Genomic DNA, 25,778 nt, shown 5'->3' on the forward strand with positions numbered 1-25,778 from the left:
GGTGATAGGATGGCAGTGCAAAGGGTAACTAGATGCGGTATCTGCTAGAGTAGACAGGAGTAGACAAGAAGAACAGGAAGATATTGACACAACAGAGAAGAATGTAGTATATTGCAGCCGTAAGAAAAAAAAAGGGAGCCAAAAGTCGCCAAACTAGGGGCTAACTTTTAAATTAGTCTATCCCGACTCTGTGGACAGCCCTTTTTTTTTTTTTCTTCTTCTTATTCTCTTAATATTTCTGCTTCTTCTCGTCTTCTTCTTCTTCTTTTCCTTCCCCCCCTCCAAAAAAAAAGAGAGAGAGAGAGAGAGAGAGAGAGAGAAGCTAAAAAGAAAAAAAAAAGGCAAGCATCAAGACATCCACCGTCCGTCCGTTTTCTAACTTGTCATCCATCTCTTTTCTTCTTTCTTCAGAGTGGAAAAAAGAAAGGGAAAAGAAGAGCACCAAATAAGAAAAAAGGAAAAAGACCTGAAATATCAGCCTGGTTGTTCTTCTCCTTCTGGCTGCTCTTTTTTTTCCCTTTTCGCGGTGGAGTCGAAGTAAAAGCTGACCCAAACACGGCACAGACCACACTTATCTTTTGACGTCCTTTCTTCTTCTCCCAACCTCATCCCTTCATCTCTTCTTCTTCCTCCTCTTCTTCCTCTTCCCCCTCGCTCGTCTCTTCTCTTCTTCTCTTCGCTTCTTTTCTTATTCTCTTCTCTTTCTTCGTCTGTTTGCTCGTGGGTGGCTCTCCGTCCTTTTAGAGCCCCAAAAAGAAGGTAATCATCCCCGTTTCTTTGCCGTCTCTCCCTTTCTCTCATAGTGTTTCTTCTGTCTTTCCTTGCGTTGCTCTCTTGTCTTCTTCACCCTTTCCCCCCCCCCTTTCTTCTTCCTGTCGTCTCTTGGTTTTGTCGTTGTATTTATTTCCGGGTGGCTGGCGTTCTTTGTACTCTTCCGGACTGCGTCATTTCTTGCCAAAAATAATACCGATCTCCTTTTTTATTCTCTCTCACCGAGAACAAGAGAGAAGGAACTCGCATCGGTTCCTCACGATCAAAATCTCCTGGATATCCGGTATCTCCTCTTATACTTCTCCGTCATCGACTCCAACCGGTGTGCCCCATCAGGCTATCTCCGGAGGGGGATACGACAAGCCTCTACTCTCACCGCTCAAATCGGCTCCCCTCTCTACTATCTTTTTTAACGCCGTGAGAATCCACTATTCCGAAAGGCTGTGGTGTACCGCATCAACCTCCATCAGAGGAGGGGGAGTAATCCACTCCCTTTATCTGCAGAAAATCACCCGCTGTCAGCCCTCTCAGGAGTGACTTTTCGTTCGTCCTCTCTCGTAGACCTGCATACATCTACTCTTCGGCAAAGACAACAAAACCAAACATTCACATTGAGAGAGGAAGACAACCAAGAAAAAGAGAGAGATAGAAGGAAACTGCGAACAAACCGAAGAGAGACAGCATCTCCTGCCAGAATCCGTTTCTGGTGCTACGTGCTGCTCTCCAGTCACTTGATACCCTCCCCCCTTAAAAAAAAACGTTGGCCCGGTTCTGGCCGTCTTCTCGTCCGCTCGGTTCGCCTGTCCGCCTTTCTATCTACTTGCTTGAGCTGCCTGCCTGCCTGCCTGACTGCTGTTGCTACTACTCCTGCGTTGCCCTCCACGCCATTTCCATCACAGTCCACTACTATAGCCACTACCTTCGGCTGTGAAATTGACGTTCACTTGCTACTTGCTTGCCTGCCTCCTCGTTATTCACCTCCAAAGAAATAAAAAAGAAACCTGCCTTCGTTCGTGCCTTATTTCTCGACAGTTCTGTTTCTGACTTCTCCAAGATCCGTCATACGCCATACGCATACCCTCCTTCTCTCGCCTATAGGGCTATGCTAGGCCCACGAATCAGCAACTGCAGTTCTCCTTGTCGGTGTCGTGGCACTTGGGCCTGAGAAATTTTCAGATCAGATACAAACTTTACCACAAGTTACAAAAAAAGAAATAAAAAAAAAGAGGAAGAGTCACCGGAAGGGATCTTTTTTTTTTTTTTTTTTTTTGCATCTTGAAACGATTCCTGACCTAGCGACATCCCTGTCCCGGTCGTCCCGCCAGAGTTCGTTGCCGTTTCGATTGCTCTATCAACATTGGATCCTGCATCCTGCACCCATCCCTGTCTATTCCGTCACGGCTTACAGGCCTTCTCATACGCCGCCTGTCCATTTCCCATTTGCTTATTGCCGATTAGATATATATAAGCATAAGGCACTTCCCGTCTGATCCACTTGTCTTGCCTTTGCCTGCTTTCTCCAATCGAAACCGCGAAACGACAAATGTCAAACGACCCCGACCGTCAAGGACAGCAGCTTCCGCCGCCGCCACCTTGGAATACTTCCCAGTCTGACTATCCTTCTTCTCCCCAATATCCAGTCTGTCTCCCTTGAACCTCCTCTTGCTTTGATATATAGCTCATTCCCGCCGCTGCTGATCCTGTCCGTGTTTTACTTGCTTCTCTCTGGTCTTCTTTTTTTGTGCTTGCATTTGAAATTGTTCTTGTGTGTTCAGTTGTGGCTACTCTCTTTCTTTTGTGGTACTCCCTGCGCCTTTGCTAATCTATGCACGACTCAAGCCTTCCAACTCTCAATCTCCATATCAATACCCTCCAGCAGCCGGCGGAATGACTGCGATCCCGCAACAGCATCCGCAGCAGGACCCGTACCGACTACCTCACCCACATCCACATGCGGCTCCTTACCAACGCCCACCAGACATGTATGGTGCACCTCCACCTGGTCCACCACCGGTCGTCTATCAAGCGGCAGCCCCCAGACAACGAACAGCCATAGCTTGCCGATATTGTCGTCGGCGTAAGGTTAGCAGCTTTGTTCTCCATCTTCCCCATACATGCACTCAATCGTCTAACATTACATACACAGATTCGATGCTCTGGTTTTGACACATCCCAGGATGGTCGATGCAGTAACTGTGTCCGATTCAACCAGGAGTGCATGTTTACTCCAGTATCGTCCCAGGCACAAGCATTTGTGCCCGCACATACCGCTTATCCTCATCTTCGTGCTACCCAGGGTGGCAGAGGACGGCCTGGTGAAGGCGTAGTCCTATACGGTCCTCATGGACAGCCTCTGCCACATCAACCAATTACCCATGGCGCTCCAGAACAAACACTGCCACTCCCACCGGGCATGTACCCACCGCCCTACGGGAGACCTGACGATCGAACCGGTCTTCCGCCACATATGGCTCATCCACCGCCAATAATTCAGATCCGGTGAGTCGCAACGCCCCTTCACCGACGATGATTCTTCCTCCTATTCTTCCTCCATCCGCCAGCCATCCCACTTCTTCTTCAAATCTGCTCTCATACTCTTCTTCACAGCGTGCGCCTTCTCCTCGTCGTAACTCCGCAGGTGGGCCTGAGTACGGCGAGCCACCAACTTTGCCTCCCGTCTCCGTGGCCACTGCTGGTCCGAGTTATGCAGTCCATCCTGCACCCGCACCCGGGCCTTACTACGGTACAAACCAACAAGACCGACGTCTATCCTCTCATTCGTCTTACTCGTACGATCCATCCCAGGGCACCCCTCCACGTGCAGGTGCCCATACTCCAACCACCAATGCCCATCTGCCAACACTTCAGCCCCTGCATAACGCACCTTCGATTCCACCAGCCAGAGAAGGCGGCCCGACCCCACCGCCGGGACAACCCGCCATCCCAGGACGAAGTGGACTTAGCGTACGTGATATGCTAGGGCCCCCCGAAGGTCAACGCACCCGCACCACAACTGATAGCGACATGCTCAATGCTCTCAATCGGGGAGGGTTGAATAAATAATTTCACTCCAGCGTGAAGACTGGGGGTATTCCAGTGCAGAACAAATCATAACGGCCATGGTGAATGGGAGAAAAAGAAGGGCTACAGGATCTAATTCTAATAATATTCATGGGAGTTGGAGAATATATCTTTCTCTTCGTCGATCGATGGAAATACATCCTTCACGTGCCGGTCACGAGAGGGCTACTCATTTTATAAGCGGCCAAATACTATAAAAAGGAGCATCAACATACATACATACAGGTTACGAACGTGCACGGCAATGTTGAAAATGCACGTATATCAGGCTTTGGCCTACAATACTTTTGTTGGGAAAAACAACAGTAAACACCGACCCTAGAAGGCCAGATTTTCATACCCTAGCCATACTTTCGGCACTTCGCGTTACCATGGAACTCCTGAGGCTTATCCCTACTCAATACCAACATTTTGTTTATTGTCAATACGTTGCATCGCGTTACGCCACGTCTACCTGCTTATTGCTACTTTATCCGCCCGCACCCTGAGGAACGTCATGTTCTCTTATTCTCTTTCTCCCACCATCACTAGATTTCTACGCTCTGGAAAACATCATCAGCATCACTTTCAATTGCAAACAACCTGATTTCGTCGGCTTGTTATTCCCTTAAATCCTACCTCGTGCGTTCTGCTTGCTCTGTTTCTGGAATTCCATTCGCGAAAAAGTCTTATACATTACAAGGGGCAACCCATTAATCATCATCATTATCACACTCGCCATCGCCTTCGTTAGGCAAATATCACACCGACATGATCGATGGCTTGAACTTTCTCCATTACATATATCTATGTGGCTTGCTTTGTCTTTTGTTTCGTTTTATGTGAGCTGGTTTTTTTTTCATGTTCCAGCGACTATTTTTCATGGCTGATGAGTTCCTTTATTCTTTCCGGTCATATCGGATTACTGGGAAATATCGACATCATGACGGTGGGCGGGGGCTATTCTGAGCTTTTATATTGTTTTCACCAGTTTTGTTTCTCTGGCTTTTTTGAGTGCGTTCATGTATCAATCATTTCTGTTCTTTTCCCTATTCACCTTTCCGGTTGGCAATCTCGCATACGTTTATATCCCACATATACAACACTACACGTCGATTTCCCGCAGGACCACCATTCTTTTCTCACGCAAGCACGGCTACTTTGGCATGGAGCGTATGGAACGGTACAGCATGGTGCAATCTATTCATCTACAACTTCGATCCATCGGGTTTACGATAAACAACCAAAAAAATTACAACAAAAAAAAGAGTGGGAAGAGAGAGGATGAGATAACGTTGGGCGGCTATCTGCTGTTTTTTTATCTTTTTCAGTCTTTCGTGTTTCGTTGAGTGCGGTCCCCGTTGGCTTTTGTTTATTTAGCTGCATATTATATCCTTGCTTGGGTGGGTGGTATTCTGAGCCTTTTTGTTGCTTTTGTACTTTGTTCTCCATGTCCTCCTACTACCCTATTCAATTCCCCTTGTCTGGTCATATCCCTTCCCTTGAGAGTCCGTTTGACCAAGTAGTGTTCTTTAATCTTTGCTTTGATAGCTGAATTTGACTGACCAGCGGAGAGAGAAGTAGCAAGCCCTTCTCTCTCGCCATAACTATAAACCGTACTCTTTCCCATCCGTCTATCCCTGCTGTCTTTTTTTTTTTTTTTTTGTGCATGTGGTAGACGAGATATGCTACACTACTGTTGCCATTAATTAATACCCACCGTCTACAAGGCTGCCGTTCTATATACTTCCGGCAGTGTGCACGGGTTTATATATAGCGTGGCACAGGTCGGATGGCATGTGGGCCATGTGGAAAGACGGATGTGTTCCGCATACATGGAGCTCCAAGGATCGATCGATAATAGAGCCGTGCAGATATAGACATAATTCAGCCACGTCAAGTGCTCCATTACGGGAGCGATGGGAAAAGAAAAATTGTGGGGATAGACTAGTTCATATAATACATATTACAACCAACTTAACTACAGTAGAAGATAAAAAATATGGGGGGCAAAGAAGAGTTATCAAGAAAGACAGGGCTATCAAATAGTAAAAAAGAAGGGAGAGAAGAAAAAAAAAGGGGTGTGTCGTAGGATGTAAATTTGTCCAGGAAGCCAACTCGAACAAAAAAGAAAGTATCATGCCAACAGATAGCAAGAAAAGAGAAGTCAGATAAAAAAAGAATGAAAAATTGAAACCAAATTCAAAAGAGACTGATTTGGATCATTGCTCAAACAAAAAGAAAGGGATGATTTTTGACGTTGCATTCAGAAACCCAATCGTTCGATTCTCCAAGATGTCAGAGGGAGGAAAAGAGGCGCCTCGGAAGCTTAAGAGAGGACTTTGATCATTTTCTTGGCTCGACGGGAATCTTGAACGAGGTAATTTCGTTGTTTGAGGACCATTCTAAGCGTCTGCACCACTTTGTAGAATGACGATGATGCACCTTGATCGTGACGGAGGCGAACGAGACTGAGGTTTGCGTGCCGTCCATGCTCAAGAACGGAGAAGAACTCGGCCGAAAACTGAACGGGTCGAAGGCGAAGAACTAAATTGATGAATTGTAAGTTAGTTAGAATCCATCCATCCCATGATATCCATCTATTATAGAAATTTGCTTAGGGTTTGAGAAAGTGGTTTTTTTCTCCTTCGACTTACAGTTCAGCTCCCCCACAGATCCGCAGATAATGTCGTTTTGGTTATCTAGGTGGAGACCCTCAAGGCCATATTTCTTCCATTCTTTAAAGATTTTGATTATTTCCTTCTTTGCCGGGGGTTTGGATATGTTGAGGGCAAGGACCTTTGAGGCAAGCTTCATGAGCAAGATCTTGGAGAACCAAGCATTAGTATACCCGGTGGTTAGAGGGATGTCATCACTATTCCTGCGAATAGGGGTTGTAGCAGCGGTACTATCGTCTTCTAGCTCGATACCGCTGTCGTTTGGTTTGCTGTCAACGTCACTGATGGTGCTTGAAATGTCTGTTTCGTCAGCGTCATCTGTAAGTTTGTGGATATGGTCGTCCGATTTCTTTCTTTTGAAGAGATTCCTAAGCCGACTGCCTCCGGCTGTTGCTCTCAGATCCTTGAAGTGCTGTTCGATATTTCCCAAGGTGGATTTCTTTCGATCATCCTGCATTCGATCAAGGATGTCTGTAAATGCCTTATCTTTAGTCTCATCTGCTTCAGTCGAGGTATTGCTATTTTGGCGATACTTCAACCACGTCCACTTCTTGGTCTCTCTTGAGCTCCGGGTTGCGCTACTTCTAGCAGATTTTGGATCCTCCTCAATCGAATCCAGGCCTGAGTCGTGCCTGGCTATAACGCCTCTAGGAGATACAGCATTACCTTCATTACGGCCATTAGAGTGGTATCCCGAAAGTCCGAAAGAGCTAACCCCACAGTCCAAGGCAGGCAACTCCGCTATATGCTGCTTTCGAATGGTCAGCGGTTTCACGAAATCGAGGTTGCTCTTCACGGAGTCGCTCTTCACAACTCGAATAGATTTCTTGGTGTCCCAGTTTCCTAAATCCAAACCCAATGGTTTAGTCATTTCATGCGGCGGAAGGAATGCCTGAGGTTCTATTTCAAGATGGTTCTCTTCGGAAATAACTGGGAGTCGCCCAGTAGGCTCTCGGGCTACAAGGGTTTGTTTGGTTATTGGCTTATTGGCTGAATTTGTAGTCTCGTCATCGATGAGGCGGTCCAGATGAGCAATAACATTTTTGAGGTAGTCTGGTAATCCGTTCGCACCGGCTTGCGCTGAGTGTTCTATTAGTCGACGTCGGGCCTCGGCCAGCTCTAGGGCCGCATATGTGCGAGGCGATTCCTGAGGTTGGTTGGGCAGTAAGTCATTCACAGCTTCTACCTTTGGCTCTGGACCTTCATTGCTTGATATCGACGACATTGAAGTTGAAGAAGTGTCCGATGGTTCCTTGCTTCCTGAGTCCTTTGTCATGGATGATGAGTCGGACACTTGGTTGAAGGCTTCTTCACATAGCTTTTCAAGTTCTGCTGATACTTTTCTTGTATCTTCTCTCCATGACAACCTAGCCTTGGATAATGCCACACCATCCCGGTGAGTGGAATCTCTACGCTTACGTGCTGTAAGAGGCGCCGTAAGAAGAGAAGTCTGTTCAATGGGATCCGACGTTTGCTCCTGGAGTTTCTTAGCTGTTTCTGAAGCGATTGGCCTACTTGGGCATAGCGAATATTGAGATTTTGAAGTAGACGTTCGGTTCCTAGCCGGAGTATGGTTGCTTGAAGAGTTATGCAGGTGCCTAAAGCTGACATTCCGCCTATATCCAATATGCTTAGGGCTTGTTGTACGGCAGCGTGAGCTTTCTATTGAACTGTAGGACCGAAAAGATCCTAACGAGGTTTTCTGTGATTCGAAACCTTGCATGACACTATATGATGAGGGGGGACCGGGTGTCAACACCCGATTTTTCGATGGTTGCTGTACAGAATTCGGTGACGGAGAGGGGATAGAGTTGGTGAGTCCAGTTGGCCGCCGATGTATTGTGACATTAGCATATTCGGCTCGGGGGTTTGGAGTTGGTGTTTGCGAGGATCGGTATGGGTCGTATGTCGAGATAGTGTCCAGAGAAGATGGCTCTCGGTGGGGGAAATTCTTTACAGAAGATCTTCCCCCGGCAAGGGAAAATCTAGAACCCTTCCATGACTGATGTGGAGTAAATATGCCCGTTGCATGGGCGGCTGGGGCATGATGGTAATCACTGCTAGAGTGTTTGAGTGGCAGCTCCCCCGAGGCTTCCAGTTGCGCAGCTCTGAAGTTTTGTAAAATCTGGTAGAACACTTTCTCGTGGTTACTCCTATTCATAACCGTGTTAGATAGATGTACTTAACATGGAATCGTAAGACTTACTCGTTGTTAAGCAATTTTCTAATCAACTCTTCTGAATCTACTGCATGCCAAAGGGTCTGCAGGCCTCGTAGTATTTCCATATCGATGTCTTGGCGCCCACTGGCAACTTTCCCGTACATCTTCAAAGGGAAAGGCGGAGCAGGGCCAATAGCCAACTCATTTTTTAGGAGAGGATTATTCTCATATTTTTTCAAGAGTGGGTGTTCCCACATATCCGTAATAGTTATCCTATCCCCTGGCTCCTTCTGAAGGATGCATTGAACCAAGTCTATCGCTTCATCGCTCAGCCAAGGGGGGAGTATGTACTCTCCTCTCTTAACAAGCTTAAGCGTGTTTCGCAGGTCACCTCCGTCAAATGGTAGAAACCCACATAAGAGAGCATAAAGAATAATCCCGCAGCTCCAAATGTCAGCTTTATCACCACGATATGGTTTGCCGTGGATTATTTCAGGTGAGGCGTAGTGAGGGCTACCGCATGATGTGTTTAGCAGATGGCCTTCGGGCTGTAGGGCTGCCATTCCAAAGTCGGCTAACTTAACGTTAAGGAAGCCGTCAAGCAGAATGTTTTCAGGCTTGAGATCTCGGTGACAGATGTTGAACCTATGGCAGTAAGAGACAGCTGAAATAATTTGTCTAAATAGCCGGACAGCCTCAATTTCAGGTAGTGGTCCATGTTCAGAGATGTATTCGAATAATTCCCCTCCTTCAACATACTCGAGAACGAGGTATCTTGAGAACACAAATCAGCATCTTGAACATTTAAAGCGCATTTTTTTAAAAAAAAAAAAAATTTTGTAGAAATCAACTTACAGTTCACCCCTATTTTCCCATACATCAAAGAGACCGATCACGTTTGGATGCTGAATGAGTTTCATAATAACAACTTCCCTCTCAATCCCACAAGGTATTGCTCTAGGCTCATTGGAGATTCCAGGAATCTTCGTTATCTTATCCATGGCCATGATGCTTTGGCTTTGTACCATAGCTGCAAAACGCTTTGATACGATCTTGATGGCTGCAGATTGGCCAGTTACAGCGTGCTTTGCAAGCCGCACCCGCCCTGTCGATCCCTTGCCAAGAGTCCTTCCTAGCTGCCATGGCCCAATATGAGTCTTGCGTCGAGACTTTGTGGATGCTGTCGAGGCTGTTGAGATCGTCGAGTTACGGTTTGAGCTCGGCTGGGCTTCAATGACTGCTGATATCCGTTTATTTTCCACCGGCGTGAACGTTAGTTCCGTGGTCTCATGTTCTTTGAAGTCTATACCGGCATAATTGAGCTTCTCTAGGGATGGAGATAACGTAACAGGACGCGAACGCTGTAGGCTTGGGTGAGCCATATTTGCACGGTTCTGTGCATCACCGAATGGTTGTCTCAGCTGCAGGCTGCAGCTGCTCATTAAGTTTGCTTCCATAGGACTAGTTAATTCATATTAGCAGTTGCCGTAGAGTAACAGAGATGCATAGGTAGAAGGGATTGTGAATTTAATTCGAAGATATGCAGTCTTCGTGATTATAAACACTAGTCACTAATAACGCGTGACTCGGGTGAAGAAAGTATGGAAGTGATGAACACACTTCTGATAGCAACGCGCCTGTTAGGTTTCCACTAATAGAAAGCGTGTGCCGACCCCAGAGCTTGAGAAAAGTCTGCATAGCCCCTTTGGTAAAAAGTGTGACCGTAGCCAAGTAGGATTGAACATCATAGCTAGCTAATAGACGACGTGATGTGAAGGGTATGGGAGCGTCTGCCAAAGAGTTGGTAAATAAGGGCATACGTACCAGTTCAATTGGATATCAACAGGGATAACGAATGCCTTCAATGAGGTTGACACTTTAAAATAAAGATTAGCCGTGAGGCTAGTTTAAGAAGAGAGTTGGTTGAGGGACTTGAGGATATCTCAACGGAGAATTCCAAACAAACGGCCGGCAAAATGACTTTTGAGGGAGTGGACAAGGTGAAATGCTATAATAGCAAGTCCACAGCTCCAACTGGTCTTATTTGTCTTAAAGAAATCAAAAACAGTAGCACCCCGTAGTTTTCAGCAGAACTCTAGTTCCAACGAATCTTATACTTAACATTTTTCTGTCCAAATGGGATGTATGAACGGTAGAGAAAGCATATGCAGAAGGTGCAGGACACTAACGGTAGTACATGTATAAAAGTTCAGAGATAGATTCTAACGTTCCTGAAGATATAAAGAAATAAGCGGGGTTGGAGTGAGCGGTAAGAGACAAAGGTTCGATTCAGTCTATAAAAATGGCTGAATCGTGACTGCTGTCAACAAATAAGATCTACAGAAATAAAAGAAACAGGAGGTAGACAAGATGCAACCGCATCCTGCCATCCCTCTTAGCCAACTGGGAGACCAATTCCCAATTTTTTTTGATGGCAGGGTGGCCGGGAAGTCCAAGCAACATCGGAATCCATGGGAGTACGCGAGGGAGGTGCCTGTGGCTTTCCGGTAGCACACAAGGCGTACAGCATATGCAAAGCGGAACACGAGCGTTTTTGCTTGTTCTTTGTCCGAGGGAAAACAGACGATCCTGTGGCCAAGCGTGGTGATACAGACAGGTCCAAAATCTGAACTATCTAGCATCGCCAGCATTGTCCAACACGGCAGCCTGGTTTACATAGCTCGCCAACGTTGGACGGTGTGTTCGTCTGATGGCGCTGTTAGGTACGATACCAAGGAGAAGAAAAAGCTGGGTGTTCGAAAGTTGAAGTTGAAGTTGAAGTTGCCCAAAGCGGACGCAGGTACCAGCAGGCGGAGCTCTGATTATCCGTTCCGCCTTCAGCCTCCTTTTAAGGTTGTTTAATTATCTTTTATTCCAAGGTCAAGCAATTCCCTGGCAAGAGAACAGGCAATAAATATCAACGTTAATAGAGCAATATTTCATTTATGATTTTCTTCCAACACTTCGTACTCCATTCGCAAGCTGGTCTTTGCTTTTTCTCCCTCTCTTTTTTCCCTGTCTAGACTTGCCGTCTCTTCTGACGACTATGAAGTAAACTATTACATGCATCTGCAGCTCACTGGGGCCACCAGCAACCTCGGAATGGCTGTTTCTAGCGAAAATTACCTATGGACGGAACATTGAATGCAGGCTTCCAGGTTACGATAATGAACTGGGATTCAGCCGTCTTGCGAACAGTCTGGGTTCACTCTGTAACAGGCGATCGATATAACCTGTCTACTTCCTCCAGCCACCTCATCTGGACAATACCATATATTAATTACCAGATCTTGCCAGTATTTTCTCTTCTCACAAAGAGCCTGAATAAAACTGCTTCTACCCTTCGTGAAATTGATCGACGAAGACCCTTGTTCCCGGGATTTTCGGCGGACCTGCAGTCATGCAGCCGCAAACTAGGGAACCAATTACTCTATCCTTTTTTCTACGCATTCGGGCATCAGCTGCAAAATTTGCATTGACATGTCATCCGTACCATTTTTGTGCATGAAGCGGAAGTACGTACTGCGTACGGAGTATAAGTCCTGCACGCCATTGTCAACCCTCCCGCACCGGGAGTGATCGACCCAATCATACACTCTTCGGATCGCGTCTTTGATATTATCCCAGCCTTTAAAACGGATAGGCTTAACGCACAGCACACTTGATCGGGTTCTATTATGCGAACCGTTTTAACCGAGGTCGTGCAAAGCGTCGAGTTGTCGGGATCGCCTTTTCTGCACTTGACTTTTTCTCTCCCTTCTTACAGGGGCGGGTTGCTATACCGATAACGCAGTGTTCCAAGCTTCCGTTATCAACTTGCCATGCAGAGTTCTTGAACAGTAATTCAAGCTTCTTGGTCTAACTAATGGCTTGGCTTAATCCTTTTTTCTTTTTTTTTTTTTTTCTGTTGCCGCCATGGAGGTGAGATGAACAGAGGGAGTTTAGAGTAGAGATAACTTGAGTATTAGATTCTTAACACCCGAAGAGTAAGTTGTCATGCGACAGGTTGCCTTAAACATGGTCTAAACCTTCCTCCCCTAAACCCAGTGGATAGGAGCATCTACCAGCAAAATCACTTGCGGCAGCTTCAATTCCATAAACATACGAAGCACAGAGTATCCAGTTGTTAATCTAAACATAAAATGTTCATCAACTCTTGTTTTACAAACAACGTGGTTCTTCTCGTTTGTAGCACCGGGATATAACAAAGGGTATGACCTGAATGCCGCTACCCATGAAACAACACCCTTCATTTTCCAATTGCCGAAAATGGTACTGTGAGAAGCCGTAAGACAAAGCTCCCCTTTAATATCTGAGTGTAGCAGCCGTTAGAAAAATGCAGTACAAGCTATTCCGTAGAACGTAAGAGATAGTACACGATTGACCAGAGCTACATATTAAACTAGGATATACCGATAACTGTAACACATGCAACATTATTCCGCTTAAACTGCATAGCAAGATGTATTCCGTATTTCTTACCATACTTGCTGTACGTATGAATCCGTCGAACGGAATAAACGTTTAACTCTCTCTTGATGGTGGCCAAGTTTTTGCTGTGACTCACACCACAGCCGTCTCCACCGCGCGTTGAAAGGAGATTCTTCCAATGATAATGGCCCCATTTACATGAACAACTTTTACCCGTCTATATACTTTGTCCAGTTAGTCTTATGCATCAATCAAAGCATGTTGGCGCAGCGGAAGCGCGCCGGGCTCATAACCCGGAGGGCCTTGGATCGAAACCAAGACATGCTAGGATATGTTTTTGATCATGAGAGGTACAGCCTAAATTTTTTTATTATTATTTTTTCCGTACCTATGCACTTCGATCTCCAGACTTGCTAAATACTAACCTCTTAGAGGCATTTTCATTCAATCATGCTCATGTTCGACATGTCGTCTCTATTCCAATCTATCCATCTAATGTTAAGATAGGGTGTCTCAAAGGTGACTCACTACAGCCTGTTCTCTGAGCGTCTCCGTTACCATACGGTGAACATCTTCTGCTATCCCCCAGCTGGTCTCAAAGCCTCGACCTCCGATACCATAAGCGTGGACGATACTTCTCTTGTCGGAGAGTGTTTCGACCTCCAAACGCATACCGCCTTCTCGTGCAGGACGGCGGCCAACGACATCCCTGATGACGTCGAATCCCCCATTTGAGTTCATAATACAAGGATACATCTTTGCTGCTCTCTGAAGTAGACCCTCTCTGACCGCTAGTAAAGCCGCAGGGTTCCAGTCACGTACCTCCTTCGTGCCACCGACAATAGTCCCACCGTTTAAAGGTCGAGGAACAATAAAAGTCCATGTTCCATCTGCGTTTTGTTGTGTCACCGTTTTATCAGCAGTCTTTGCGATAAGGCAAGTTTGACCTATAAGAGACGTTAGAGCTCATCATTCCAGAATAGACGGTCTGATTTTGGAGTCGTACCTCTGATTATGAATGATTTTGGGTCTCCAAAACCCATACCACTACAGTTAACCACAAGCGAGACGTTGTAGTCGTCCAGATGGAAGGCTTCTTCGGCAGACTGAAGTCTCAGGCGTAGGATTTTACCCCCTTTCAGCCTGAAGCGACGCAGAAGATGAAAGCAGTAAGTGTCAGGTTCAACGGTAAAAGAGTCGTACCTGGCGGCGAACTCCACGCCCGGTGGTTTCTCAGGGCCTTCCAGTAACCGGAATCCTTCTTGGTTCACGTAATTTGGTTTCATAGCTGCATAGTTCACAGTGGCAGCACCAGACACATAGTCAATGCCCTCCATAAACTGGATACCGATTGCCGGCTCTTCAGCAGCAAGCTTTTTGAAACGTGAGTAGGTTCTTGCAGCATGTTTCCCTTCTAGTTCTGTCTGGGTATCTATGGCAGGAACGGGACGGAAGTGAGCTCCAGCATTGGTGGTTGAGTACTCAGGGTTTGGGGGGTCCGTTGAGAAGTGGTCTGCCACAAGCACTATCTGGTATTTAGAAGTTTCAGGCTTCTGGATCAATTCCAAGGCAGATGAAAGGCCCAGGACTCCGGCACTTTTGATAAACCCAACGTTAATGACGAACTAGCTTAAGAACATGTATATCGGGGAACTCACCCGATCACAACTATGGTTTCCTGTCCACGACGCGACATCTTGGTGTAAGACTACCTTTCTGGCATTCGAGGTGGATATAACAATTCTGGTATACCAGTGAATGATGCTACAGAGAAGCTGGGGGGGTGTTATATATATTATAGGTTTACGTGCCCCAACACGAGAGCGAGTGGGGCCTTTCCATCCAAAAGCCGCTGCGGTTTAATAGCAGACCTGGGGTTCACTTCGGGGGTTTCTCTTCCGTGTGCGGAGTGTTCAATTCAGGTTGATATTCGGAGAAATGAAGCTGTAGAACTTTGTTAGAGGGGCCTGTTACAAATGATATGCTTGTATTCGATCCTGTCAGTTTCATAACGGAAAATTATTGTCCGTCTATATAAAAAATCCACAGCTTGAATTGAATGGAAGGCAGAAAGAGCTCGAGGCAGACCTAGATATCTATCGATATCGACGCCCTTCGAGCTACAAGGCAAGGATCTAGTTAATAAAAACCTTTCTATTGCGTTGGAAATATATCATCTGACTACCGGTTAGTCAAGTAGAAGTCAGTTATAATTGCAGGCCACAGACAAGACAGTAACACCTTAACTGGTCATTCTATGTTTATAGCTTATATCCAATCTATAGTGTTTATATTATGTTTATATTGTTACTACCACGCATTTATTATTATCATCATCTCCATTAATGTAATAATTAAAGGCGTTTCGTCCGAGCTTTTCCATTGCATTTACTACTTTCTATGGATATCATTGGTGGATAATGTTTCTTTTTGAAATAAATTCTCTGATTCGCTGGACAAGGAGGTAAGTAACTATATATCTCACGTGATATCAAACTAGTGGACAATATTATGTCATCTGATTCTCTTAACCTCAAAAGTCGCTGAAGGTTGCGGTTGATAGCGAAGCAGCAATATCAGAACCAAAAGCAATTGGTGCTTCCTTGATATCTCTGCGCATTGCCCTATTTCAATTGTCGTATAACTTCTTTACTGCCTTATAGTGGCCCTTTTCTAGGGACCCGTGACGCATACCAGGTGATTCCACTCCCGCTGCCGAAAATTAAATAAACAACAACTAGCCGCTCAACGTCGTCTAGTTTGCCCAAGATAGAATTCATTGCTGACTTGGAGAAGCCATGGGAGCAGGCGCTTCGAAACCAGCGGACTCGGAGAAGACGAGAAAACATGTGTTCACCAGGTCCGTACCACGGCAGTGACCCTGCGAATTCTTCCATGTTTTATAACCGCTGGAGCAATCCTGGATTGTTGTTTATCTATGAGCGGATATATCATTGAGGCCTCTTTGTTAACGATCTAATGAAATTAGTGACTCACCTGTACAATTCTCCCAAGGCCTTGTTGACTCGCTACAGTCAAGCTCCGAGGTAATGATAATCCGCCCACCAGTTTTACCAAATATTAATCCGACCGGATTGGCTAAATGGAATCCATCAAAACCCGTCAAAACAGACCGATTCCTCGCGCTCTCAATCTCTAGAGCTTCATATCCAAGCCCGCGTTGCCGAAGAGCTGAACCGTATCCGCGCACGAGAAAGACAAACTCTAGCAGACATTGAGAAGAGAATAGCGGCTTCATATCCATCCGAGGCACCCTCCACAACCAAAACTAACACTTCGCCTTTCGCTAACCAACCTCTATCTCTCGAGTCTCCCCGAGTCCCATTTGCTGGCACCGAATTTGACCACGCTCCTGCTGTTCCGACGCCTGCAGAAACCAATGACGATGCCGCTGCCTCAAACCCCAAAATCGTAAGCAGCGGAAAGGTTGCAAAGGAAATTGAGGCACTGCGGGAGTCTCTTGCATCCAGGCCTACGATCCGGAAACTAGACCCCGAGCTTGAAAGTGCGAGGGAAGGTGTTGTGAAATGCCTACGTGATAACCAGAAAAGACCATTGGACTGTTGGCAAGAGGTGGACACTTTCAAGCGTGAGGTTGCTAGGCTAGAAAAGGAGTGGGTTCAAAAAATGATAAGCTGAGAGAGCTATGTAACCAATTTGGGAGGGAGCCCGGGGGTGTACTTTGGAAGAGGATCAAGCTTGGGGAAGAAAAACACTACTGTAACGTCATCATTAGAGAGTTTTCCTAGCATGTGTACTATAGAAACAGCAGGGGGAAATAGGAGATGCGCATAAACTACTTCCTTCTTTGTCCACGCGAGTCCGGGTGTATCATATAGTTGTTTATATATTTATATACAGTGGGTTTGGGGGAATTGACGAAATGGCCCTAGGCAACTTCCCACCATCCTAGCCTTCCAACATTCTCCCCAGCAGCTCTAATAATACAAACCTTCATAAGCTTATCCTCTCCGGCTAGCCGACAGCCTTTGCCGGCTGGAGGAACATCAGAGTCAACTGGGGGCGAGTAAGGACACATTTTATTAACCAATATTGCACCAATCCCTGTTCCTTTGCCTGCGGCGAGATTAAAATTCCCTGAGGTCACAAAACCCAACAGGTCCTCTTCTTGCGGCATTGGCAAATGCACTGATGATTTAGAGGCACTCTTAGACTTCTTGGATGGCTGCTTAGACTCGTCTAATAAGGAGAGCCACTTTGACCTGAGCTCAGGGTCTAAGGTAGGGAGACGGTATATTCGTGAGCGTTTTGTGGGAGTCCCTCTGTTTAAAAGGGTTATAACAACAGTTGCAAGAGCAGGAGTCTCAAGTAGGGATTGCATAGAGGCAGGAAGCCGTTCAGATTTAGCCTTATGGGAGATGACTGCAGAAGCCATTGATGGATCAAGTTGCCGCAGAGCTGGGGGCGTTATTACTGACACCTTAGTCTTTTCGGAGCTGTTTGGCTGCTTATCTCCATCCACTGCTTTAACCTCATCATTTTGCTTCTTCTTCTCCTTCCTCTTCTTCATTGGCTGTTTTTCCTTCTTTTCCTCTTTTGGTTTCTCATCGACTTCCCCTTCGCTCGCGACTAGCGTGTCAGGCCCCGAAACTAGGCGCTCCCAGTCACACGCCCAGCCTTGACCAATCTCACCCTTCTTGCCTGTCCCCAGGTTGAGACTGTTATATTCAACCCTCTTTGACTTTGGCTTACGTTCCCAGGCTTCCTTCTCTCGTGATCGCTCGCGAGCTTCCCACTCCCACCCAGCTTTGGTTCCCGGGAAATCGCCAGGAAACCATGGCTGCTTCGACTCAAATGCAAGCTGCTGTTGCTCCTGAATGCCACCGAAACGTGGATTACCTCCAGACGAAAGCGGGTAGAACAGTAAGTAATACCACACAGGAGTGACACATTTCCAGGGTAGTAGAACGGTCCAGGAACCTTGAGAGTTGGAATTTTTTGAGGAAGAATTGGTTGCGAGAAGGAGTATGGGAATTTTGGGGTCACCTGGTTTTGGGGGAACACTCTCTCCTGGTGCAGCTTGAGATTTTCTCCGGTTAATGGCCTTTTGGGACGGTAGCTGCCAACAAGCCTTGCGTCTAGCAAGCTGGGAAAATAAGTCTGGGGGTGATTTCTGAGTTGAATCTGGCTTCCATAAAGATAATGTTTCCATTAGTTTAGTATGACTTTCCTCTGATGTAGGGATCTTGATAGTTTTTGGAGGGAAACGAAGACGTGGATCAGTAATGTTGAATGCAAGCAGCGCATTTTGAGGTAAAGCGGCCGAATTCGTTAGCCCAGCCAGAGACTGCCATATACATTCGGGTGAGCCGTCTGGCCACACCTCAGCGCCATCAGGGAGAGCAGGCTTCAAAGTGCCTAGCAAGGCCTCAGTCGCACCAGGTCCCGAGACTTCTATGCTCCCTATTTCAAAACGAAGGTCTTCAACCATAACTTGGGGCTTCTGGATTTTGGAAACCTTCAAGAGTTCCTCCCAGAGCTGCAAGAAAGCAGACGGGTGAACTCTTAGGAACATTCGCCGTCGTGGCTCTTTGCCCTTCTGCTGTCTCTTTGGCACAGCATCCGCATCAACCATATCAATATCTTCGGCCCGTTTAGCAGGACACCAAATGAGCCGAACCGGGGCAATCGGGTGTTTTTGCCCATCCCTTTCGAAGACCCAAGCCTGCAAGCTCTGAGTCCCGTTCCTCCATTTCCCCCCACTGTTTCCCCATGCGTTTTGGCCATCCACGCCTAACGCTCGTAAGAGGCTTTCTAGGCTAGCATATGTTCCTTCAAGACTAATCGTTGACATATAGCTCATATCCCATGCAATTGCACCTCTAGCTCCGCTAGTACGATGCGTTATCCGATAGCATTTCTCCGTGGGCGTCAACGGAATCGCAAATCTCCATAACGGGGCTTTTGGCTCCGTAAGACGTGCACGCTTTGCATGAAACATATGGGTCGGTAACCAGGTCTTGCAGATTTGACGTTTTCTGAATTTAGACAGCGGTTTCTGCGGATGAGAGAGCTTGTTCTTCTTGATTTTGGGAACGCGGGGAGCAATTTCGGCGTTATGACCAGCATAGTTGGGGGACTCCTTTAGCTTAGCCTCTGCTGCAGCTTGTCTTCTCGCTTTTGAGCGAGCGTTAAGACCCTGAAGTCGACGAGCACTTTCAAGTCTGAGTCGCATTAACTCGGTTGGTTTTCTTCGTCGTGCCGTAACAGTCGGTGTATTATCTTCTACCATCTACATATCAATAAATAATTAGTATACTGTATTATAGATAACGATCGTACGAGAGAAGCACATACCTCGCGCTTCGCTCGAGCTCGCAATCGCCGCGGTACACGCTTCACATTATGACTAGCAGTCCTCCGTCTGAGGCTCTTAGGCACTTGCTGAAAGGCACGTGTCATAGAAGCATGTTTCGACTTCCTAATTCCCGCCTCCAGAGCACGAATTTCAAATTGTCTAGCAGCTACAAAGGCTGCAACATCAAGCTCCCCTGTTTTCGAGAGAGCCGTGTCGGAGCTCTGAACGGCCAGAGTACGAGCATCCTGTATCTTGACTCGCTTACGGTTGATAGATGAGGACGGATCCCATGCGCCTTTGCGCTTGCCGGGTCCGTTTGAGGACATTGCCTCTAGATATTAAAGTGATAAAGCCAACCTACAAGTCTCAATGTTTTTTTGTATTTTGATATTCGAGAAAGTCAAAAAGAAAATGCGTGAGTTCCATATTTGGACTAGCGCGTTGTTATCTTGATAAGATTAAGTTTATCTATAGATTACTTAATCGAGACCCTTTTTCTAATTTTAATGTTCAATTTGAAAAAGAAAAGGTTGAGATTTATCAATCCTTCTATGAAACAGGGACTAAACCCTGAAAAGTCGTTGATATCATTGCTAAATTCATAATCTAGGCACACTGGGCTATATAAGCCAGGACTCCTAACTCAAATCTAGATTCACCCCCCCGGGCTCTAGTGCGATCGATCTATTACCTACAAGCTGGCAAGGACGGCTTCGGCACTGGAAACCTGTCGTAACGCCTGATTAGTCGACGATATACCCCATGCTGAGGTCTGAAACAAACTTACAGAGAGAGCAGGGGGAGAAGCCTCCTTCTCGGCATATGTGACCTTGCCGTGGTCGATAACGATGGCGTAACGGGCAGTGCGGTCATCGTGAACGGTCCATCCCAAGGACTTGGAGAACTTGGAGCCAGAGTCACTGAGGAAGAGCTATATACAGATGAAAGATGGATATCGTCAGACACGTTCGTGGTGCGCATATTCAGGCAGAAGGAAAGCTTACGATGTCATCACCAGTAACGTTGTTGGCCTTTCCCCAGGCACTCATGACGAAGGGATCGTTGTATGCGATGAAAGCAACGATATCGACGCCCTTAGCCTTCAACTCGGACAGCTTGGCAATGAAACCAGGGAGATGGTTGACAGTGCAAGTTGGGGTGAAAGCACCTATCCACGAGCGTGTTAGCTGGCAGGAATTCATGGCCTCTATGTTATTATTATAGGAGCAAACACGGATGGCAGCAGCATACCTGGGACGGCAACGAGGACGACCTTCTTGTCAGCCCAGAGCTTGGAGGCTTCGTATGTCTGAGGGGTGCCGCAGGCACAAAATTCCTTCTTCTCCTCAGTCCATGGGATGTATCTGTTGAAATATAGCCCTTGGTTAGCCTAGCCACGTATGCCACAGCTGAGTATCTGGCCATCAGACCCAGCCTCACTGTATAGACACGCCCAGAGGGTCCAAGGGATAAGGACATACCCAAAGGTGACATCCGTTGGGAAAGAGTCTCCGGGCTTCAATGCAGACATTGTGAACTGGTTTACGAGGTCAGTGTGATCTAGACAATAATGGACGATGGAAATCGGGTCGAAAGATGCGTTGTCGAGAGGAAGATCAGAATAAACAAGAAGGTCGACGCTGGCCTATTTATCATCGTCCCTCCCGGCTGCCGCCCCTTGCCCCACCAAGCCCGCCCGCCGTCGTTTGATGACATAAACACTGCCGCTTCCCGGTGCCGGTGACGAAAGCGACTCCAAGGTCTGCATCGTACGATTCGGTTTATCATGGCATTATCTACACTGAAACACGTTTTATATATACTTGATGGATGTGAATCCGTCTATCAGTCGCTGGCTAGGGCTGTTAAGTAGTAGATGACACCTCAATTTCTCAATTCATAACTCCATAAGATGTTTTATGTATGCAGATGATAGACGATAAGCAGCGATATTTTAAAACACTTCCTTAACCTTGCAGCGTTTGAGATATCTTCTTGGCCACCAGGGCTCCTAGTGCTGCTCCTACACCACTGCCGTCCTTCGCGATCCCGATCCGAATCTTCTTCTCTCCTTCCGGTCCGATGGCTGGTATTTCACGAAACGCCTCCCGAATATACCCCTCAAAACCGGGGTAGTGCTCGATCAGGCTGCCATCGACACCGATATCAACCACCTCATCCGTTGCAAGTCGACCACTGGAGATAACGATGGCGCCAAGCGCCATTGCCCCCAGTCGTGCTGCACGTTTACCAATAGAGTGTGCAAGGTACTTGACAGCCTGGCAGTCACTGGTACTGACGTCGGTGACGTTGAGATCTTTTTGTATCTGCTCCTTTGTGACCTGTAACCCTTCCGAGTTGTCCCCTTCGATGATACTCAGGATGCTGGCATCAATTGCCCAAGCTTGATATAGGATCGAGTTTTTGTCAATAGTAGCTGGGCTGCCAAACAGGCTTACAGACGGATTCTCCACCATCGACAGAATGGCGAGACGGAGGATTTCCCCCAAGAACATGCCAGAAATCCGCTTCTCGAACATCTGGATCCCAGGGTTGACGGTCTCGTTATCAAGCTGGATATCAAATTCCGTATTTGGCAATACCTTGAGAGCATTGTCGAAACTGCCCCACTCGGCATTTATGACCATCTCTGGAGCTGACTTGTTATACGCATCGCTGCTGCACTTGTCCATTTTCGTGACACGCGGCATCTTCTCGACGTATGCTCCGTTGGTCCCTGTCCCAAAAATAGCGCCTATCAATGTCGTTGAGCTTCCGGGAGAACAATATGATCTAGCCATCAGCGTTCCCACGGTATCGTTGATGAGTGCTGCAACCCGAACGGGCAGCTTGAGCTCGTCAATCGCGGTCTGTAATAGCTTACAGATGTCCTGGCCGATAACTTCGGGAATATCAAATCCCTTCGTCCATCGATACAGTTCACCTTTATTGATTCCATGCTGGATAACCGGGAAACTAAAGGTAAACCCCAAATCAAAGACGTGCTCTTCCGCATATTTCTCTTTCACCTCGCCAGTCTGTCTTTTCTCAATATGAGAGCTGAATTGTTCCGAATGGTGTTCTCGTAGGAAAGACTCGATTTGCTTCGCTAAAAAAGTGAATAGTTCTGCTCCATGCTCAGCAACCATCAGCTCTCTCGGAATGGCTGCTTTGGATTGTGTCATCGAATGGGTGGAGTTTCCATGCAGGTTGACGGAACAGACCCTGAGGTTGGTGCCACCAAGATCGACTGCTAGATATACACCCTACAGATTAAACAACATACCGCATTAGCATCAGCCCTCACCCTTTAGGTGACAGAATACCGTACCTTCTCAGTTCCATCGGGCACTGAAGTGATGTAGGAGGGGATTTGGCTCAATCCTGCACCCTCGCGTGACAATCCCACCTCCATTTCACGCAGAAACTCCTCCACTCCTTTATTGAGCTCCTCCGGGGAGTACTCGAACCCCGCGGAAATCCTCTTGGCTTCATCTAGGACCGCCGAAGCCATCTTCGAAGGACAGATGGAAAAGATCTGTTCCGGATCAAGTAGTCCTTGTAGATACGGGCTTTCGCACCACTGACGCAGGTATTCGGGCGGTGTCTGTGTCTTGGACACACTGCTGTGGTGGGAGGCGAGAAAGTAAAGTAAGGGCGACGACGTCAGAAACGACACGCGGGGGAGGCTCGGACCGTCTCCGGAAAAAGTAGGGATAGACGTGAGGATTGTATGTATTATTATGAGTATTATTGGTAGGGCAAAGTAGTGAAGTGACGAACTTAAGAAGTTATATATCGAGGGTTTTTTCTCTGCGGGGAGGCTCACGCCAGCAACGGTCGATTTGGAACTACTCGCAGGTTAAAAAAGAGAGAGAAATAAGACAAGGCCTGGCGTCTGTGGAAAGCAAAACTAACGACTGGCATGTCTCGTGAAGCCCAGAAACCTGGTTCATGTGAAGGATGTCTGTGGTGTGGAGGCCAGCGGTCATAGAGAGGTATTATTATCAGCCAGAGTTCAGGGTTGGCGGACCCCGACGCTGTCCCGTGGAATTGTCCAAAGTGAAATCTGATGGCGAGAAAGAAGGGATTGGCTGCGATTCTGAATGAACAGAAGCTAAATCGCTCTGTCTGATGCGGTTGTTGGCAATGGACGCATTCGATTTGATGGGTTCAACTAGTTGTCAAGATGGGTTTCCGGAGAGGAGGAAGAAAAAGCCCCCAGTTCGCCCAGCTTCGAAGTAGGAGAAAAGTGTGACGTTGCAGGAAGCGATTGAGTTGGTTACATTCCAGGGTGGAGGAGATCGAGAAATAGCTCCACGATATTATCTTAACTCGATGATATTGAATAATAATAATATCGTCATATATTATTGAAGCCTAGTTGTCAATATTGAAGGCCCACATATATTTCTTTGGAGCTTTATACATTGCTGCAATGTCGAACTGCAGATAGATCTTATTGATATTGCCCGGGACGGGATACAAGAACGTCCCTGTGTACATAGTATGTTTATAGCCATGACAGGCCGAGTGAGATGACGAAGAGTCCAACGACAGCAGGCATGTATTAACCACACTGTGCAGGTTCTGACTCCTTGTCATATCCGTGTAAGCCCCCATCAAGAATCCACTGCTCGTTGTCGTCGTTGTCGTCTTGAACTCGCCTCCAGGTCTGCTTCTGCTCCCTTCTTCGCACCGGAAGTGTGTTACTGCCTTCACCGGACGGTTTCCACGTCGGTCTAACTAAGCCGGCGCCCTTTAACAGCGGGTTGTTGGAGAAGGTCCCCTCCCCGACAGATAGTCCAGGAGATTCGGTAGTATTATCGACTGCCTCGTCTGCATCGGCGTCAGTGTCGGTTTCTTCGACCGTTGCTTTCTCTCTTTTCTCATAGGTCCGCACGAGTTTCCCCTTCTTTACCTCCAGGCTCATTACTACACCTTTAGTCTCCCACTCCGGTTTAGACTGCTCTTCTAATTCCCGTAACATGCGCTGTTGTTTTTTCAGTGCCAGTGCTCTCTGGGCTGGAGTCATCCACTGTGTTGAAGACGAAGTAGGTATGTCAAAATCAGCCGCTTCATCTAGAATCCGTGTTCTTTGTGCATTGTGTGCCTGAAAAGAAAGAAGCTTGTCACGGTGAGCTTTCGCGGCATTTAACTTTGTATCGTTTTCAGCACTTGTTCGAGAAGTAGACGGGACATGATCATCCCGGCGGAAGCTATCGTTGTGGGCACGCATTTTCTCATTTCCTCGTTCAGATCTTAGTTCGCGAATCATATCTCCTACTTCTTCACTGGAGAGAATCGGGGAGCCACAAAATGAACATGGCTGTATACCTTCTAAAGCACATATTATTTTGCCGCATGAGGTGCAGTTCGGTGCAGGCGTGAAGAGAGGATGTATAGAGGTGTTGCAGTTACACTTCCGAGTTTGGGTTTTCGAGGGGTTCGAGGACAGCACCTCTAGTGCCGCAATGGCAGATGTGATGTCTGCTATGTTGTTTGTCGTTGTAGTTGTGGTGGTAGGTGTGGAACGGCCGGCTTTTTTCTGTGAAGTATTGCCCGAGGATGAGGTTACAGCTGTAGGATGACCAAAATTCTTTGGAGCCTTTTTTGATCGAACATTCGGCAGGTACTCCGAAATCATCGGTCCGGTAGCAGATGGCGGTAACTTACTCTTCGACGACGATGAGGGTGCCGGTGATCGATTCCTCGGTGACGACGCCGGTGATGCATTGCCCAAGCCACCTCTCCCGCCAGAGCTGCTACCAGCCATATAATTCTCTTCCGTCTGAGACTTGACATATCCACCGCTAGTATCTCCATATCCGTCTGGCAATCTAGTTGTAGAAGAAGGGTTCAGCGGAGCTCTCTGAGACCTCGCGCCAGCCTGTTTCTTAGGTATCTGACCGCCTCTATCGCCCCCGCTACTACTGCTTGTCCCACCATTACCACTCTGCCGTTGATGGTGGCCACGCCGCGAATTGAATGCGGATATAAACTCAAGCGCCGCTGGTGAGTCGTCTAGTAGGTTTTTTAAGTGTTCCGCACTTTCATCTTTGGAGAGAGAAGACGAATATGATATGACTTGTTTAAGAGATTCCTCGTCAAGCGGAAGAAGTTTAGCAAGTCGAGGGACCGCCCAGGTTTCGAGCGAGGAGCCCGACATAGCCATAATCGGCACCTATACAGTAGGTAAACAGGGTATAAGGTAGCAATACTAACTATGTAGGTTGCTCTCAATATCTTGCGAAAGCTACTTGATTCTCGACTTTTGTTATGGATGTCCATACGAGAAATCGCGATGACTAAAAATAAGCTCTCGGATGTATAAAAC

General features: G+C 47.0%; 8 protein-coding genes and 1 non-coding gene across 9 annotated transcripts; 3 read left to right on the forward strand and 6 right to left on the reverse strand.

Moving 5' to 3' along the window:
* Window positions 1–474: 474 nt before the first annotated feature.
* MCYG_00575 (uncharacterized protein) lies at window positions 475–801 on the reverse strand (the record flags this gene model as incomplete). Its single annotated transcript, XM_002850425.1, has 1 exon — window positions 475–801. The coding sequence occupies one exon, from the start codon at window positions 799–801 to the stop codon at window positions 475–477; it is 327 nt and encodes a 108-aa protein (XP_002850471.1).
* Window positions 802–2,314: 1,513 nt separating this feature from the next.
* On the forward strand, window positions 2,315–3,834 carry MCYG_00576 (C6 zinc finger domain-containing protein; the record flags this gene model as incomplete). Its single annotated transcript, XM_002850426.1, has 4 exons — window positions 2,315–2,410; window positions 2,611–2,853; window positions 2,918–3,270; window positions 3,333–3,834. The coding sequence occupies 4 exons, from the start codon at window positions 2,315–2,317 to the stop codon at window positions 3,832–3,834; spliced, it is 1,194 nt and encodes a 397-aa protein (XP_002850472.1).
* A 2,326-nt stretch (window positions 3,835–6,160) lies between these two features.
* MCYG_00577 (BR serine/threonine-protein kinase 2) lies at window positions 6,161–10,127 on the reverse strand (the record flags this gene model as incomplete). The annotated part of the gene is made up of 4 exons (XM_002850427.1): window positions 6,161–6,378; window positions 6,489–8,662; window positions 8,716–9,444; window positions 9,526–10,127. The coding sequence occupies 4 exons, from the start codon at window positions 10,125–10,127 to the stop codon at window positions 6,161–6,163; spliced, it is 3,723 nt and encodes a 1,240-aa protein (XP_002850473.1).
* Window positions 10,128–13,356: 3,229 nt separating this feature from the next.
* Window positions 13,357–13,428, forward strand: MCYG_10508. The gene has a single exon. It is a non-coding gene; the product is annotated as a tRNA-Met (tRNA).
* Window positions 13,429–15,899: 2,471 nt separating this feature from the next.
* Window positions 15,900–16,761, forward strand: MCYG_00578 (conserved hypothetical protein; the record flags this gene model as incomplete). The annotated part of the gene is made up of 3 exons (XM_002850428.1): window positions 15,900–15,961; window positions 16,091–16,148; window positions 16,234–16,761. 3 exons carry the CDS (start codon window positions 15,900–15,902, stop codon window positions 16,759–16,761), a joined length of 648 nt encoding a protein of 215 aa, XP_002850474.1.
* Window positions 16,762–17,011: 250 nt separating this feature from the next.
* Window positions 17,012–19,767, reverse strand: MCYG_00579 (conserved hypothetical protein; the record flags this gene model as incomplete). Its single annotated transcript, XM_002850429.1, has 2 exons — window positions 17,012–19,375; window positions 19,441–19,767. The coding sequence occupies 2 exons, from the start codon at window positions 19,765–19,767 to the stop codon at window positions 17,012–17,014; spliced, it is 2,691 nt and encodes an 896-aa protein (XP_002850475.1).
* A 325-nt stretch (window positions 19,768–20,092) lies between these two features.
* Window positions 20,093–21,014, reverse strand: MCYG_00580 (peroxisomal matrix protein; the record flags this gene model as incomplete). The annotated part of the gene is made up of 5 exons (XM_002850430.1): window positions 20,093–20,168; window positions 20,229–20,372; window positions 20,446–20,609; window positions 20,693–20,805; window positions 20,923–21,014. The coding sequence occupies 5 exons, from the start codon at window positions 20,970–20,972 to the stop codon at window positions 20,133–20,135; spliced, it is 507 nt and encodes a 168-aa protein (XP_002850476.1).
* Window positions 21,015–21,393: 379 nt separating this feature from the next.
* MCYG_00581 (glucokinase) lies at window positions 21,394–22,955 on the reverse strand (the record flags this gene model as incomplete). Its single annotated transcript, XM_002850431.1, has 2 exons — window positions 21,394–22,707; window positions 22,773–22,955. 2 exons carry the CDS (start codon window positions 22,953–22,955, stop codon window positions 21,409–21,411), a joined length of 1,482 nt encoding a protein of 493 aa, XP_002850477.1.
* Window positions 22,956–24,011: 1,056 nt separating this feature from the next.
* Window positions 24,012–25,610, reverse strand: MCYG_00582 (C2HC5 finger protein; the record flags this gene model as incomplete). The annotated part of the gene is made up of 1 exon (XM_002850432.1): window positions 24,012–25,610. One exon carries the CDS (start codon window positions 25,608–25,610, stop codon window positions 24,012–24,014), a length of 1,599 nt encoding a protein of 532 aa, XP_002850478.1.
* Window positions 25,611–25,778: the final 168 nt, after the last annotated feature.

This window comes from Microsporum canis, genomic scaffold (genome assembly GCF_000151145.1).
Source record: "Microsporum canis CBS 113480 supercont1.1 genomic scaffold, whole genome shotgun sequence".
Taxonomy (NCBI): Eukaryota; Fungi; Ascomycota; class Eurotiomycetes; order Onygenales; family Arthrodermataceae; genus Microsporum; species Microsporum canis.